The sequence below is a fragment of the Carassius auratus genome, unplaced genomic scaffold (genome assembly GCF_003368295.1).
Source record: "Carassius auratus strain Wakin unplaced genomic scaffold, ASM336829v1 scaf_tig00015878, whole genome shotgun sequence".
Taxonomy (NCBI): Eukaryota; Metazoa; Chordata; class Actinopteri; order Cypriniformes; family Cyprinidae; genus Carassius; species Carassius auratus.
This window is the reverse complement of record NW_020524630.1, coordinates 15,001-31,798: the sequence shown is the minus strand read 5'-3', so window position 1 is coordinate 31,798 and position 16,798 is coordinate 15,001. Positions and strand designations below refer to the sequence as shown.

The 16,798-nt window shown below is 33.9% G+C and overlaps 1 protein-coding gene and 1 pseudogene across 2 annotated transcripts; both read left to right on the top strand.

The window, feature by feature from the left end:
• The first annotated feature begins 5,630 nt into the window (after nt 1–5,630).
• Nucleotides 5,631–8,422, top strand: LOC113074973 (nicotinamide riboside kinase 2-like). 2 transcript variants are annotated; one of them, XM_026247679.1, is made up of 8 exons: nt 5,631–5,786; nt 5,867–5,957; nt 6,733–6,781; nt 7,250–7,424; nt 7,508–7,579; nt 7,654–7,760; nt 7,850–7,935; nt 8,020–8,422. In XM_026247679.1, exons 1-7 carry the CDS (start codon nt 5,761–5,763, stop codon nt 7,933–7,935), a joined length of 606 nt encoding a protein of 201 aa, XP_026103464.1. In that variant the 5' UTR covers nt 5,631–5,760; the 3' UTR covers nt 8,020–8,422. The 2 variants fall into 2 exon arrangements, with proteins under 2 accessions (XP_026103464.1, XP_026103465.1); XM_026247680.1 differs by lacking the exon at nt 6,733–6,781 and having other exon boundaries at nt 5,769–5,786.
• A 1,138-nt stretch (nt 8,423–9,560) lies between these two features.
• On the top strand, nt 9,561–12,837 carry LOC113074971 (tripartite motif-containing protein 16-like; annotated as a pseudogene).
• Nucleotides 12,838–16,798: the final 3,961 nt, after the last annotated feature.

Below are 16,798 nucleotides of genomic sequence, written 5' to 3'. Positions count from 1 at the left end.
GTTTAATACCAGCGGGATTTTAACTTGACTCAGTCTGTTACATAACCCAGCAGTTTGCATTCATAATCTTAGATTGGAAAATTGGCCATGAAAACAAACAAGCGCCAAATAAGTATTTAGTCAGAGTTTTGGCCTGTTGCTGTAAAATCTTGTAAGTGGTTAAATGCATTTGAAAACTCACCTTCAGGTCATCTGAGATGTGGATGAGTTTGTTTCTTCATCAGGTTTGGAGAAATGTAGCATTGCATCAGTGTCTCATCAATGGATGCTCTGCAGTGAATGGGTGCCGTCAGAATGAGAGCTGATAAAAACATCACAATAATCCACAGCACTCCAGTACATCAGTTAACATCCTGTTTACAAGAAGCAAATCCATCAATAAGGCATTTTTAACTAGAATACGAGTACATAATCCATATTAATGCCTTTTCCAGTGGAAAAAAGTAGTTTGGTCTGAATCAGGAGAGAAATCTGCACAGATCAAGCAAGACCTAAACAGCTTTCAGCAAATATGTGGCTGGATTTTTGATGTGAGAGACAACAGGAGCTGCACTTTTACACTGAAGGAAGCGTTATAATGGATTTTAGACGAAAGTAAATAAAAAAAAAAATTATCAGCTGTTTGGACTCTCATTCTGACGGCACCCATTCACTGCAGAGCATCCATTGATGAGACACTGATGCAATGCTACATTTCTCCAAATCTGTTCCCACGAAGACACAAACTCATCTTGTATGGCATGAGTGTGAGGACATTTTCAGCTCATTTCAGATCAAATACTTCTTGATGGTTGTTAACATTAATGGAAGTTTACAGCAATAATAGCAAATCAGGAATTACTTTTAAAAAGAAGCCCGACCTTCATGTTGATTTAAACTTATCTGATTAAATGTACAGTATGCCACATGAACAGAGAATGTGAAAGCTGTGTTCTCATAAAGTGAGCTGTGCATACTGTGTAGAACTTTACAACTCTAATATATGTCTTTATTAATGAGTATCAGGGGCTGTGTTCCTGAGTACCAGCGTACTGCATAGTATGCACTGCGTACTTATTTTTTACTTTAAATCCTAAATTGAAACAGTATGCAATCATAAACGCTTCTTACTGCTGTCAAATGACCTAATGGCATTGCATGTGCTAATCAACTTATCTCTTTTTAATGCAGTTTTATCTTAAAATGTCTTAACCTTTGGCAGTTCAATTAAATCATATGATTTACTTTTTATTTCATCACAGTAGAAACTGAAGGTCAAGTTGAGTGTGTTGCATGGTGGAATACAGATTCCATGCATACTGTAGAAATAGTACGGTAGTGTAATATTCTTAACACAGCTGTAGTGTCTGGCACAGCGAGTCGTCTGAATTCACTGTAAGTAATCCATAGATTCTGTCACGCAGCTCCTACAAACTCGTCTGCTTCCCGCTCAAACTTCCCATTATGACATCACAGGAGGCGGAGCTTGTTTTCCCTCGCTTCATAATGCCTTATGGGTACTCTGATATATCTATAATCAAATACAGTGAGTTCTTATAACAAACGTCTCAGTAACACTTTACAGTATAGGAACTATTTGTTAACTACATCAGTTAACATGAGCTAATAATAAAATTTACTAACGCATTTATTAATTTGAATGTTAACTTCTATGGAGAACCAAACTTGCAAAAACAACAACAACAAATAAAATGAATAAATGTAATAACAGGAAAATCACTGAAGGAATAATTGACTTGCTAATATAAATACAATAGTTTTTATTAAAAAAAAAAAAAAAAAAAAAAAAAAAAATATATATATATATATATATATATATATATATATATATATATATATATATATATATATATATATATACATTTAATAAAATTTGTCCTTTATTTATCTTTTGTATTTTCCCCCTTTATTTAGTATTTTCTTAATTTATTTGTAACTGTATTTTTTTAATATATATATATATATATATATATATATATATATATATATATATATATATATTTATATATATAAATCAATTCTTTTTTTTTTTTTTTTTTAATTCCCATGAGTAAGTTCCTCCATAGATTTTTGCATTTACTAATACATTATTAAAACAGAATTCATTAACTAACAACAAACAGTGGTGTTTAACAAATATTAATACTCTAACAAATGAATTGCTCTTTGTTAGTAAGTAAGTGCATCTTTAACAAATTAGACTTTACTGTAAAGTGTTAGGTCTCAAATATGTTTTTTTCAGCTTGACACACAGCAGAGTGACTAATTTCACAATAACAGCAATAAACATGCCATTCTATCAAGCAAATTAATTTAGTGTCATTGTTCCATGTTAATAGTTGGTCTTCTGATTTTGCAACAATACACTGGATTGACCTCTCAGCATGCAGCAGCACAAGTGCTCATAATGCATTTTGAAGGGATAATAGAGCCACATTATTGTATAATGTACATTATCAGACTGTTTAACAGTGTACTGTGTGTAAATCATTTGTATCATAGAATGTGCAATAAGTGAATGAGTTGCTAACATTGATGATGTGACAATTAATAAAAGTTTAACTGTCAAGCTTTGTATTTTAATTTTTTTTTTTTTAGTTGCATGACTCCCAGTTGACAGGACGGATTTCCCGGGAAACTGCATACTTTCATTATTCATCTACGCATGTACATGTCATATCTGTGAATAAATGTAATGAGGTCAGGTTACTATTGTATACAGTTAGCTTGAAGCCACAACAACCGAGCCTCAAAACCAAAAGAGTTCACAAGCAGAACCCGTAATAAAACATGAATCAACACTGCTGTGCATTAAATAGATGACTAAACATTGTACCAATCCAGTTAATGCTATTTTTACATTGACCTACAGTATATCAGTTATCTGATATTGATTCAGCACTGTCAGACTTTTGTAACATTATTTTAACAAGTCATAACAACAGCGGAATATAGGATGCTTACTTGCTCATAAGACATATATTCCTGGATATCAGCCTTCATTATTAGTTATTAGTTTTGATGTAATTTGCACTGATAAAGCGATCATCTATCACAGTGGTGCCTCAAAATATTAGATTCAAAAAGATTCCATAACACAATAAATTCTCATTAGTTACTTCATTAAATATTATTAACAGATAAGCCTACAACTTTTACTTGTAATAAGGTATTATTAAATGTTGAAATTCAAACGAATAAGTAAATTAGAAGTATTTTTCATAAACAATTTTTTACAAATGGAACCTTATTGTAAAATGTTACCCAGCTTCCAAATTTAAAAGCAATTAAACAACAATAAAAATTTATTTATTAGGTTTTAATTAGGTGATTATATTAGGAATTATATATGAATAATATATGTATTTAAGAAGAAATATTTAAGTCATAGTAACCTGTTAAATATGTATTTTGTTCTTTGAATGTCTAATTAAATAAGTATGAATTTTGACTTGGAAAACGATTCGCTTTCACTAATAAAGTACAAATTTTACAAATTATTAAAATATACCATAAGTGTTATTATTATAGGTACACACGGTATAGTTTTTTATGTTTACTGTCATAAAAGGAAACTTGTGTGACTCATGTAATCTATTTTATCATAAAATCGAAGTGCAAAGTTTCAATTTTTTTTTTATATTTTTATATATTACTTTAAAGCAATGACATGGGAGTGATAAAAACTTTGAAGTTCATCTCCTCAATGTCAGACGACTGATAATTATGAATGACTGAAAGATAAAGGATCATAACTTGAATGCAGTACGTTAGAATATTAACACTGTGGCAATAAACCTTTTTGTAGTCATTCAAGGAAGTGAAAGGTTAGTAATATAATTTACACTTGGACTCAAATGGAGTAAGATGCATTATATATATATACATATATATATAGGCAGCAGAGCTATTGTCAATGGGTCGTTTGCTATTAAACTGATAGTCTGGTATTTATGTGAGTTGCGTCAGAAGCATTTGTACCGTGTCACACATAGACATCATGCCAAATATAGCTCTATGGCTGCATCCAATGAGAGCTGGTTAAGTACGGGAGAAAAGTACGTGAGCCAACAAGACGAGTCAAGTAATTGGAAACAATTTGAACAGGATGGTCAGGTGTCATGAGAGGAAACATACTGAAATACCACGTACCTGTCTTGTCTTTATTTAACATCTGGCTCTGAAATCTGCACTTCCAGTTAGTATAATATAATGATTAACAACCATCCAAACTGAATGCATGTACTAACAAACATAAATCAGTCATAAATAGCTCTGTTCTTGCAGTCAGCACTCTCTCTGCTGTCTGAAACATTTTGTGTTTGTACTTGATGATGTTGAAAATGAATAAACACATGTGGGATTCTGGCCAGACTGAAGTTCACGGAGTAAAACGATCCCGAGCTGAAATGTGGGGCAGAAATGATGTGGTAGGATGAGCGTAGAGACAAAGCTACTGAAGATATAGACCTGTGCATTCAGGAACACATATTATACTGTATAATAAATCACTGCCTTATTTTTTTAGTAATGAATAATAATAATAGTAATAATAGTAATGATATCATTATTATTATTTGAAAAGAAATTCCTTTATTTCTTTATTTATTATTTTACTACTTTATTAATGTTACACTTTGGATAAAAGTGTCATCGATTAAATGTAAATTAGTATTTAAAATAATAATAATGGTGTTGGGAGCACAGGTTACATATATAATAATAATGATTATTTTTAATAAAATGATTTATTAACATACACAGATGTATTAATAATAAAATGATCAATCTTCAGTTTTAAGATTCATCTTAGATGAATTGCTATAGCCGGTTAAATCAGTATTATTCAGTATTGAGGCTAATTTATTGCAGTTGTAGTCTGTTATTCATAGCATTGGTTATTGATCAGTTGCATCAATTGCAACCAATTTATAGTATGCATTTATTTTCTGACCAAAATATTTACTCAGTATTCAATATATATGATTAAGTTTGCATTGATTTCAGACCACACATTTTTTTAATAAAATACATTAAATATTTTGTAATTCCTCTACTGTAAATTGGCACAGTAATACAGTGGCGATTATATTTATATTCGTTATCAGATATATATATATATATATATATAGCCTAGCATGTCTAGTGTGTGTGTATGTGTGTGATTAAATGTATAACCAGTAGAAATACACATATATATATTGCCTATGATATACATTTTATGCATTAATTTTGATTTGTCTTTACAATTACATTGTGAGCTGTCTGTAACCTGGATCGTCGTGTAAATTAAGTGTTTATTCCTAGACCTTCATTTAATCACGTCCTTTGTCTCGGTAGTGTTGGTAATGTGTGTTAAACACAAACTATGTGCGAGCTGGCTTGATTTGGTGGTATATTTCCACTCTTTAAACGCCCTCGGGGCAGCAGTAGCCTCGAGCCGCTGACAGACGCAGCGCGACAGCTGCGGAGGTGGAACGGGGCCAGTATGCAAATTAGCAAGACGCCTCAAAAGCTGATTGGTTCCCTGAGAGAGACCTTATTGGTCAGCGAGCCACATCTACGTGACGCAAAGCCGAGCCGCCTATATAAACAAGGCGAAAACCTAGTCCATCAATGAAATAGTAAAGACAGGGAGATTCTGGAAGAGAGAGAGAGGAGAGAGAGGACAGAGAGAGAGACTAAAAGCATTCCCGACTGTATCGGCAACCCAAGGAATAGATTCCTTTGCTAGGAAGACCAATATTACAAAGGATCAGAATGAAGCTTATTATTGGAATAGGAGGGTGAGTAATCTTTGAGATCGCCATATTGAACTTCTATTGTATGATATCATTGTTTAATAAATGTGATGTGTACTTTACAGTGTGACCAATGGAGGCAAGACAACTTTGACGGGAAGACTCATAAAGAACTTACCAAACTGTTGTGTTGTGCATCAAGATGATTTTTTCAAGGTATGGAGAGAATCCACATTTTTTTATTTATTTAAACTTGTCAGCTTATTTTACTATTTATGTAATGATATACTGTGGCTCATAAGATTTGGACATTTAGACCAAACTTAAGAATGTATTGCATTGTAGATAACAAGTGCAATTAATTTAATGCATTTTAAGTTTGATGTAAGTGTCCGAATACTTTAAATAGAATAAATGCCACAGTATTTCCAAGGGACAACAAAGGTAAAGATGTTTAGGACTTAGTGATGTGTTGTATTTATGGATCCATTGTCCATATTTTGGTTCTTGAACCCTATGCTGGTGTTCTCCTGGACAGCCAACCTCACACCCAACAAATGAATGCCTTTCGAGGTGCTTTAAATACAGTACAGTCTAGCAGGCATTCATTTGCACTCCTATTTCCACTTATATGATTCTCTTGATCATGCATTTATCATTCTTTGGCATTTAAGAGGATCTGGCAACCTTCACAGCACCAGTCGCTCTCCAAGAGCTCATATCGATATATTTAATAACACCTCTTAAGTGCATCACACACACATTCCTAACTGTCATTGGAGGCTCTTCTCTCAAGACTCCCATTGGCGACATGCTGGTAAAAGAGAATGCATAACTGTGCATTTGGTGCATTGCAATCAAATTAATCTCATGCACACAATTAAAATTGAAGATGATTATAGCCTGAGGGCTTGGCGTCACATGTCCAGGTGGGACCAGCACTGCCTGAGCGATCTACACCTTTTTGTTTTATTGGTCACTGTTATTGCAGCCCCAGGATCAAATAGAGCTCGGGGAGGACGGCTTTAAACAATGGGATGGTAAGAATGGATTTCGCTGTGGGAAGAGAAACAGTAACGTATTCCCACCTTTCCATAACCATTCTGATGTTTGCTTTACTGTAACATAAACCTAAAACCCAGCAAAACTATTTTTCTTGCACGTCAAAAGTCTGGACACACTTAAGGATTGAAATGCATATATGAATTTGGAGCAGATAGTGAAGAAAGATCATTATTTTACATCATTAGTGTTTAAAAGCATCCGAACTAATGAACATCATTCTCATATTTCCATTCATGTTCTATAATAGCTGTAATAAAGAATAAGTGTGTCCAAACTTTAGACTGGTAGTGTAAATTTGACTCTACAGTCCTATTATATTAATAATTAACATCCCTAAAAAGAAGAAAAAATACAATTAGAAGAGATAAAGTCTTTAATGCATTATTCAATTTGTCATTATCCAAGCATGAGACACGCTTTGTTTTTTTTGTCTCCTTGTGTAGTGATTAACGCCTTGGACATGGATGCCATGGTGAACACGGTTAAGGGATGGATGGAGAACCCGGTGAAGTTTGCACGCTCCCACGGCGTGACCGTTTCACCCGTATCTGACGGCTCGGACCCTGAGCGCGAGATCCACATACTCATTATAGAGGGATTTCTTCTTTATAACTACAAGTAGGCATCTTTTTAAGCTGTGCTAGTTTTATTCAGCTTATAGATTTGAGTGGTTGACTGTTTCTTCTTGTTTCCGCCTCCAGGCCTTTGCTTGACGTCTACAGCAAGTGCTATTACGTCACCATTCCATATGAAGAGTGCAAACGGAGAAGAAGGTGAGAACTGTTTTTAAAGAGCAGATTTTTTAAAGATTCTGTCTTCTAATAAAAACCTGTCTCCTTTATTTCAGTATGAGAACTTACACCGTTCCTGACCCTCCTGGTCTGTTCGATGGCCACGTCTGGCCCATGTACTTGAAACACAGGCTCGAGATGGAAAACTGTGGCCTAGATATCCGTAAGTCAACCAAACTTGCGAAAAAATGGCATTTGCCACCTATTTGACTTCTGTGATCTGTAACTCACGTGCACGACTCGTATCTGCAGAATATCTGGATGGAATGAGAACAAAAGATGAGCTCTATAACCAAGTTTATGAAGACATTCAGAACTCACTGCTGAACGTCTTATAGGTAAGACCTTCCATCCTTTAATAAATATGGTCTGCATCATTGTAAAGATGTTTTTCTAATCTATTTTCCTTATTGTCTTTGCAGCATCTCCAGTTGGAATGAGGATGTGTGTATAGAACTGTAAATAGCATCATAAGTAGATATGGCTTTCGCCACTAGACAAATTTTGTAAATAAATACTAACTTATTTTAAACTGACGGCAAAGGCCTGTAATTTTATATTGCTCTATGTAACTTTGTTTTATTGGTCTCTGGGATGCACAGAGTTGAAAAGTGTATGTTGGACTGAATTTGTTTTCATTTTACTGTACTGAAGATGTATCCTCTTCAATCAAAACCGACATTTGAACCCTTTCTGTGTTGTGTTTTCATTTTCAACATGCATGGAAACATCCACGTTATTACAATTTCTGGGCTGTGAGGAAGGAATGTCATAGGCAAGAATAAAACACATTAAATTATTTATTAAAAATTTTTGAAAATAAAATACAGTATATATACATCTCATGCTGTGTATTTCTTTTTTTACATAAAATTATCATTACACCCTAGTATTTTTATGTATTTATTGCAATATGTTATTGACATATCATTCATAAATACAATATAAATAATTAATTAATATAATATAAAGTATATCATCACATATCATTCCATTCCAGAGCATATGTGCTATTTTGAATAATTTATAATTTCAGTGTGTTTATTCATGATCATGTCACTAAATATTTATTGATTGCACCATTTAATTATTTAATTGCATCATTATATATTTTTACAGTATATTTAGCTCCATTAACAATATCATAAACACCTCAGGATCTGGTTTTACATTGATTTAAACATTTATTAACAGTTATTGCCACATAACAGGAAAACAAACACATCAGGCACTTAGACACAAGGTCAGTGTGTTGGAGTTTATTGCTTGTGTGAAATGTCAATAGGATTGTAAATTTTATAGAAGTACATTCGGTGCACACAAACAATCAGAATATTCCCTTCCTTGTTTTCTCTTCTGAACATCATCACACTGGATCATGACATATGTGGATGCATTTGTGTCTATGGTATAGTGAAGTATATTTATAAGGTAATCTCAGTTTTGTCTCATTATAGTATCAACACATGCAGGCGTCAAGTGGAATCAGAATTATGACAAATGATAAAGTGAAGTAATACAGGTGTATCTCAATGAATTAGAATGTGGAGGAAAAGTTCAATTTTTTCAGCATTTCAACTCAAATTGTGAAACTTGTGTATTAATTAAATTATTAGTTTATTAATTAAATTAATAGTGTAAGTCTTTGGTTCTTTTAATTGTGATGATTTTGGCTCACATTTAACAAAAGCCCACCAATCTCAACAAATTAGAATATGGTGACACGCCAATAAGATAATCAACTCAAAACACCTGCAAAGGTTTCTTGAGCCTTCAAAATTGTCTCTCAGTTTGGTTCACTAGGCTACACAATCATGAGGAAGACGGATCTGACTGTTGTCCAGAAGACAATCATTGACACCCTTCACAAGGAGAGTAAGCTGCAAACATTCATTGACAAAGAAGCTGGCTGTTCACAGAGTGCTGTATCCGAGCATGTTAACAGAAAGTTGACAGGAAGGAAAAAGTGTGGACCATCCCCTGTGGACACAGTTACTGCAAGAACTGCATTACAGACTGCTGGAACAAAGAAGATCAGGAGGAAGTTTACAGCTGTCCTCAGTGCAGACAGACTTTCACTCCAAGACCTGCTTTAGGTAAAAACACCATGCTGGCTGAAGTGGTAGAAAAACTAAAGAAGACAAAAGTCCAAACAGCTCATCATGCTCCAAGTTACGCTGGACCTGGAGATGTGCAGTGTGACTTTTGTTCTGGAAGGAAACGCAAAGCTGTAAAGTCCTGTCTGATGTGCATGGAATCTTACTGTCAATCTCACTTCGAATGTCATGAAGAATCTCCTTTAAGGAAACGACACAAAGTGACTAATGCTACCAGACGACTACAGGAGATGATCTGCTCTCAACATGACCGATTGCTGGAGGTTTTTTGCCGTTCTGACCAGAACTGTATTTGTTTGATGTGTACAATGGATGAACACAAAAATCATGATACCGTTTCAGCTGAAGCAGAGAGAACAGAGAAACAGGTATGAACTGAAAACACGCAAAATAAACTATGCTGATTCTTGCAGTTATTATTCCAGTTAATGATGACATTATCACACAATAATATTCATTATGAAATTACAATTATTATTACTACAGTAGCTTCAATATCCAGAAATATGATGTTTTGTCAAATTACATTGGGGTTTCACTTGGGAGCCCCAATCCAAAAATGGTTCTACTCAGGTACTAAACGTGAGAAAGCGCTAGTTGGATATTTTTGTATTAGTCAGGTATTGAGGCTCCCTAATGAGACCCCTTATGTCATTTTGACATTGAACGTGGCCAACAGAAAGCGAACAGTTTTTTCCATCTTTTAGAAACAGGTTGGAAAGATACAAGGACAATTTCATCAGAAAATCCTAGAGAGACAGAAGGAGCTTCAGGAGCTCAAAGAGGCTATTAAGATTCACAAGGTCTGTCTCTTAATTCTTCATTGACAAGCTCAGTGTTGAGCAACCTTCCCATCCCACTGAAGCCTGGCGTTTAACAGATTGATCCGAGTAAACAGTCTGATTTTCTGTGTCCTATCAGAGCGCCTCACAAGCGACAGTGAAGGACAATGAGAAGATCTTCAATGAACTGATCCACTCCTTTAAGAGAAGCCGATCTAAGGTGACAAATATGATCAGAGATCAGGAAAAGGCTGAAGTGAGTCGAGCTGAAGGAGCAGCTGGAGCAGAAGATTGATGATCTACAGAAGAGAGAAGCTGAGCTGGAACAGCTTCCACACACGGATGATCACATCCACTTCTTACAGGTTAAAGAGAAGACTGCTGTCATAAGCAAAAACGCTTCTAATTTAAGTGTTAAGTGTCCATATGTTGGATCAATGTGCTTCACTCGATCCTGTCTTTTTAATGTTGCATGCAAGCTAATTTGAAGAAAAAGCACATGCAATAAATATCTGGAGAAGGACACTGCTTATTAACATTTCTGTACTTTTATTATTTCTAGAGCTTCAAGTCTTTCTCTGAACCTCTGGAATCAACAGACACATTCAGAGTTACCGTCAGTTCTCTTCTCTCTCATAATGATGTGAAAAAATCCGTCTCAGAACTGAAGGAAAAACTGGAGAAGTTCTGGAAAGAAGAGCTGGAGAAAATATCCGGTCAAGGTAAAGTGGAAATAACAGCTTTTTCAGAAATTAGTTACATTATGTATCAATAGACAACAAGGCATTGTTTATTTAATAGTGATCATTTCTCAAATAATTATTATAGTAAACAATTAGAACTATTTTAATTATGTGTGTTTATTTTCTTAGTAACATACATTACTGTTGTCTCCACCAATGAACCCAAGACTAGGGAAGAGTTCCTACAGTGTAAGTCACTTTGAAAATACACACACACACACACACACACACACACACGCGCACACACACACACACATGATTTAAGCTTGGGAGACTCTCCATAGGTGTAAAGTTTTTTTTTTTTTACTGTATTTAGACATTAAACGTTATTTAGAATGTGTGTTTTTAAGCATTTTTGGTTTATGAAGACACAGGAAGTGTCACAGGAAGGACACAAATTACATACCAATGTCATTTGCATCTTCATAAACCACGTTTTCAAGAACATAGCTCCAACGCTCCTCCAACCCACAAACCATGTAGTTTTTATCAGATGAACTGGGTGGGGGTTTAAGAAATTTGCTATTATAACCCCAACAATAAACACTTTAAAAGAGACTTAGACGTCTACAGTAGATGCTTTGGAGAGAGGATCATTTTTAAATCACAACCTATTTATTGCATCAAAATTTGTTTACTATAATTAGGGGTGGATAATAACAGCTGTGTATTATTCATGCAACAATACATATTACTGTTGTAGTATTTTATTAATAACCATTGCAAATTAGCTGATAACAATGTCTAGTGCTCTAATAAATGTTTTTAGCAAAAATGACGTAGCATGAAAAGTCAAGTCCACAACACTTATAATAGCTGAATCTCACTTACATGATTTTCAAATATATGTCAATACATTAAATGATGCTGATGATGAGTTAAATGATGGTGGTTCTGTCTCAAACAGATTCTCTTCAGCTCTCTCTGGATCTAAACACAGTGAACAGACGTGTTCGTCTGTCTGAGGAAAACACAGTTGCTACATTCACTGACACAGCCCAGCCGTATCCTGAACATCCGGACAGATATGATGTTTGGCCTCAAGTGATGTGTAGAGAGAGTGTGTGTGGACGCTGTTACTGGGAGGTGGAAAGGAGTGATGGTGGAGGTGTTTCAGTGTCATATAGGAGCATCCGAAGGAAGGGAAAGACTAAAGACTGCATCTTTGGATATAATGATCTGTCGTGGAGATTGTTCTACTCTGACTCCAGTTACTCATTCTGGCACAATAACAAAGAGATTAAATTCCCTGTAGTCTCCAGCTCCTCTAGAATAGGAGTGTATGTGGATCACAGAGCAGGAATTCTGTCCTTTTACAGCGTCTCTGACACAATGATCCTGATCCACAGAGTCCAGACCACATTCACTCAGCCGCTCTGTCCGGGGTTTTGGCTTTATAAATCAACAGTTAAACTGTGTCATCTAAGAGAGTAGGCTTATATTTTCACATATCATGCTTGTGCTGAATGTTAAATCACTTACATTTCACTTAAACACTTAGGAATGCGTGCAAATAGCTTTTCCTTTATAATCACTGAAGCTTTACACTGTACAATGAATCTTTCATTTATGTTGCGGCCGGCTATGCTTTGTTTGTCCTATTGAGAAGATTCGTGAGTGTGCATAACTTAATCTCTGGCATTTTAAAGCACAAATTCAGATTATGGGACACCATACTTGGCTACACTTCATATATATTATAGGGGAAATAAACATGATTTCTAATATGCAAATATTTGTATCTATGAAACTTTTCAATATTTTTTAATGATACAAAGACCTATTATATGTCAAAATATTTTTCAAATATTTTTTAAAATAATTTTAAAAGATTAGATAAATTTTCTTGTCATCATCCTTTTAAATAACTGTTTTTATTTCACCTTTTACTCTTTAAATAGCAATGTGGTATAGTAAGCTGCTTAAAGTTTCAGCTGGTTTTACCAATGATATGGATTTAAATTATATAGTGGTTTATCAAATATGTAAGATTTAGTTGATCGTAGTTTTATTTTCCTTCATTTCGATAAAATTATTATTATTTTTTGTACTAGTTGTGACCTTCAGTTGCAACTAGCTCTGGACAATGTTCATATTCAGACTGTAGCTGATATCCGTTATAAGATGCTCTGTGTTTTTCATTGTAAGACAATATCATGTGCAGTTTTTATTTTTACTTTTGATTCTTGACTCCTTTGAAAACCAGGCAATCTTATGTATAGCCTACTAAAATGGATGACTTATATAATATATCTATAAATATATTAATGTTATATAAATGTTGTATCTGTAAGTTAATGCTTTTCTAACCCTAACTATATAATGTTTCAATACAACACAAAATAATAATACAATACTAACTAAATTCTGATTTGATCTTTTGATGGTCTGTTTTTCTCTTATCCATACACCTTTGACTTATAAAGACTAAAACAAAAGATTAATTCTTTGTTATTCTTAATTAAAAAGCACAACAACAAGAAAACAGTAGGCTACAGCTTACATAACATTTATTAAAGGGGTCATATGATGTTGCTAAAAAGAACAATATTTCATGTGTTTGGTGTTATGCAATGTATTTATGCAGTTTAAGGTTCAAATAATCATTGTTTTACACATACTGTACATTAATATAATATATTAATATAATATACACTGTTCTGAAACACATCGATTTTTACAAAGCTCATCATTTTGAAAAGCGAGGTGTGCTCTGATTGGCCAGCTATCCAGTGTGTTGTGATTGGCCGAATTTCTCAAGCATGTGACGGAAATGTTACGCCCCTTAACATATGTGATGTCTGGCATGACAAGACAATAACATTAACCCATTACAAACAAGGCCTTTGTTGCATCATAATTACTGATTATAATGACTTAACAAAAACAAAACACTATGAAACCCAATATGAAATATTTTTAGAAATATATCCTTATGCTGTATGGGATTAAACAAGAATATTTTTCTTACCCTCTAGGCAAATATTTTTTCTTGTTGTAAACAAAAAACCATTTAAATTTTGATATATTTTTCAAAAAACAATACTTATCTTACATCATTCTGCTTCTCAAATAAATGTCAGTTTACAAAAATACAAGACAAAAATACTGTTACAAAATAATTGTCGCGATTCAAAAATTCATTTGTAGAAATGAACAGAAATGAGAAATGTCATGCAAACAGAATATTAATGGAGATCTCTTTAAAAATGCAAATGTGAATCTGAGCACATTTTTTAGATCTTTTCTGTCCCAAGAGTCTCTGTTTGCTCTGCGTTTGATCCCATTGCAGTCCTGCAGGTTGTCATACAGATTGTAAAGCATGTCTATGACTGGGTTGGATTGGAGGGTATCTGATGATGCATTGTCAAGAGTTCTGGAGCGCGGTTATGTGTGCGAGCTGCTATATTTAGGAGACATGCCTTCAGTGTCAGGAGAGATGTAAATAGATGTGCATGCTCTGATCTCTAACCGGTTCGCCCCCGTGTCACACTGTCACACCATCAGTGCCTGGACCACGAGGTCTGGCTGGGGGAAAGGTGAGAACGGCTCCAACGTCACGGTTTGTCACGAAGGCCTCAAAAGATGCAGCTCAGGGTGTTGTCTATTCTAGTTGAAATGCGAGGTGACATTCATATGCTGTTCACTCGCAGTTTTAGACATTTTAAGCGTGACTCGAGTGTCGCTGAATCATGAAAGTGGTGTGTGTGTGTGTGAGGGGCTTTTTGCGGCTCAATTTGTTGTCACACACCCTCATATCTGAGATAGCGCTAAAGAGCGGCAGCTGGCGTCCCTTCAGCAGCTGTAAATGTGTGAGGAACATTTCACTCGTATCCCAGATGACAGAGGCATTTTTGAGAATTATTAATAGAACCTGACACTTTCGAACAATGACATTTCAAGCATATTCTATTATTAATATTATTTTTATTTTTGTTTTTCCTGGATTATTAGTAAAAACTAGCATTCGTGTTAAGAGTTTAAATAAAGAATTAATGGAAATTTGATATATTATTATACATTTTTGTAGATATACTATAGTGGCAAAAAGATACACTGAGATATTTGTAATTATCTGCATTAATCTCTATATGTAACTAATGTAACATTACTGGTGTTATGCAATGTGTGTTTGTGCTGTGCTGTGTGTGTGTGTGTTTTATAAACAACATACACATTAAAATATTAATCTTAATATTAACTAATAAGTAAAAAACTATTTATAAATGTTCACAAAAATGCAATAGTTTATGGTATATATATATATATATATATATATATATATATATATATATATATATATATATATATATATATATATATATATATATATATAGTGTGTGTGTGTGTGTGTGTGTGTGTGTACATTTATTAGTGAATATGGTAACATTTTTATATTGTTTATGATATATAGCCTAATATTACATTTACATTACATAACATAATATAACATTACATGTTTCTATTTTATGAATATAAACAATATAGAAATTCAAATGTTGATTTCTGTTTAAATATCTGTAAGTACATGCATAATTAGTAAAAATTAAGTACTTTATGGAAATATATATATATATATATATATATATATATATAATCCATTAATGTTAGTCAATATATTTACAGATTTAGTGACTTAAAATATTAATTTCTGTTCAAACGTCTGAAAATATTTTCAATTACATTAAATACTTAATCAAAACTAATTATTAGAGGCTGTGTACCTTACATAAGCTTATATTTACAAACATATATTTGTAATTATAAATGGGCAAATGCTGAATATTTTATATAATCACATATTAAAAGTTTTTAATAACTGTAATTGCCTTATAACTTTAAATGTTATCCAGTTACAGTAACTGAGCACTCTTCAGTGGTGCTGGTGCTAGTAGCCAGTGTATGCTAGGTTTGGACTCTGGTGCTCGGTCAGTCAGAATGAATGGCTGGTTAACCAACAAGACAGGCACATGGTCAGCACAAACCAGTCTGAACGAGCAAGAAATTCAACCGAGGTTACTTTTTTCCACCAGGCACAGTCACAGAACATCTTCCTCCGTTTCTAGCAGTGCAGCAGGTTATTTTTACTCACGCGGCTCAGGTTAATACAGACCACGTGACCGCAGACATATGGATCTCTGGACCGCGTGACTAAACGCTCGCGCATCGCGCTTTAAATCAGGAAATATGGACATTGACACATTTGGATGTTGAAATTGAAGGGCATCACGGTCTTGGCCTTCTGGAGATAAGTGTCAGCAGGAATGAAGGTCATATGCAAGTTTTTACTTGAGAACACGTGTGTGGATCATGAGTTTACATGAACGTGAACGTGAAATCGTAAAACACCATATCAACAAACTGAGACAGGGCATTTTTATGTCAACCATTTTTATGATATCATAACATATATATAATATATATATATAAACAAGATATAAGTAAACAAGTATCAAAGGATATTACCTTAACAACCCAGAAGGGAAAAAATATTTACATTGTTTTAGAGCGATCTTAGTTTTTTTTTTTTTTTTTTTGCTTTTAGTCGTTGTTTTTGAT

What these genes read in the sequence shown, in the direction of transcription:
- LOC113074973 (XM_026247679.1), top strand. Translation starts at nt 5,761, where the DNA reads ATGAAGCTTATTATTGGAATAGGAGG. An exon ending in ATCAAGATGATTTTTTCAAG is followed by an intron (nt 5,958 to 6,732) that starts GTATGGAGAGAA and finishes CTGTTATTGCAG; the next exon opens with CCCCAGGATCAAATAGAGCT. An exon ending in TTTCTTCTTTATAACTACAA is followed by an intron (nt 7,425 to 7,507) that starts GTAGGCATCTTT and finishes TTCCGCCTCCAG; the next exon opens with GCCTTTGCTTGACGTCTACA.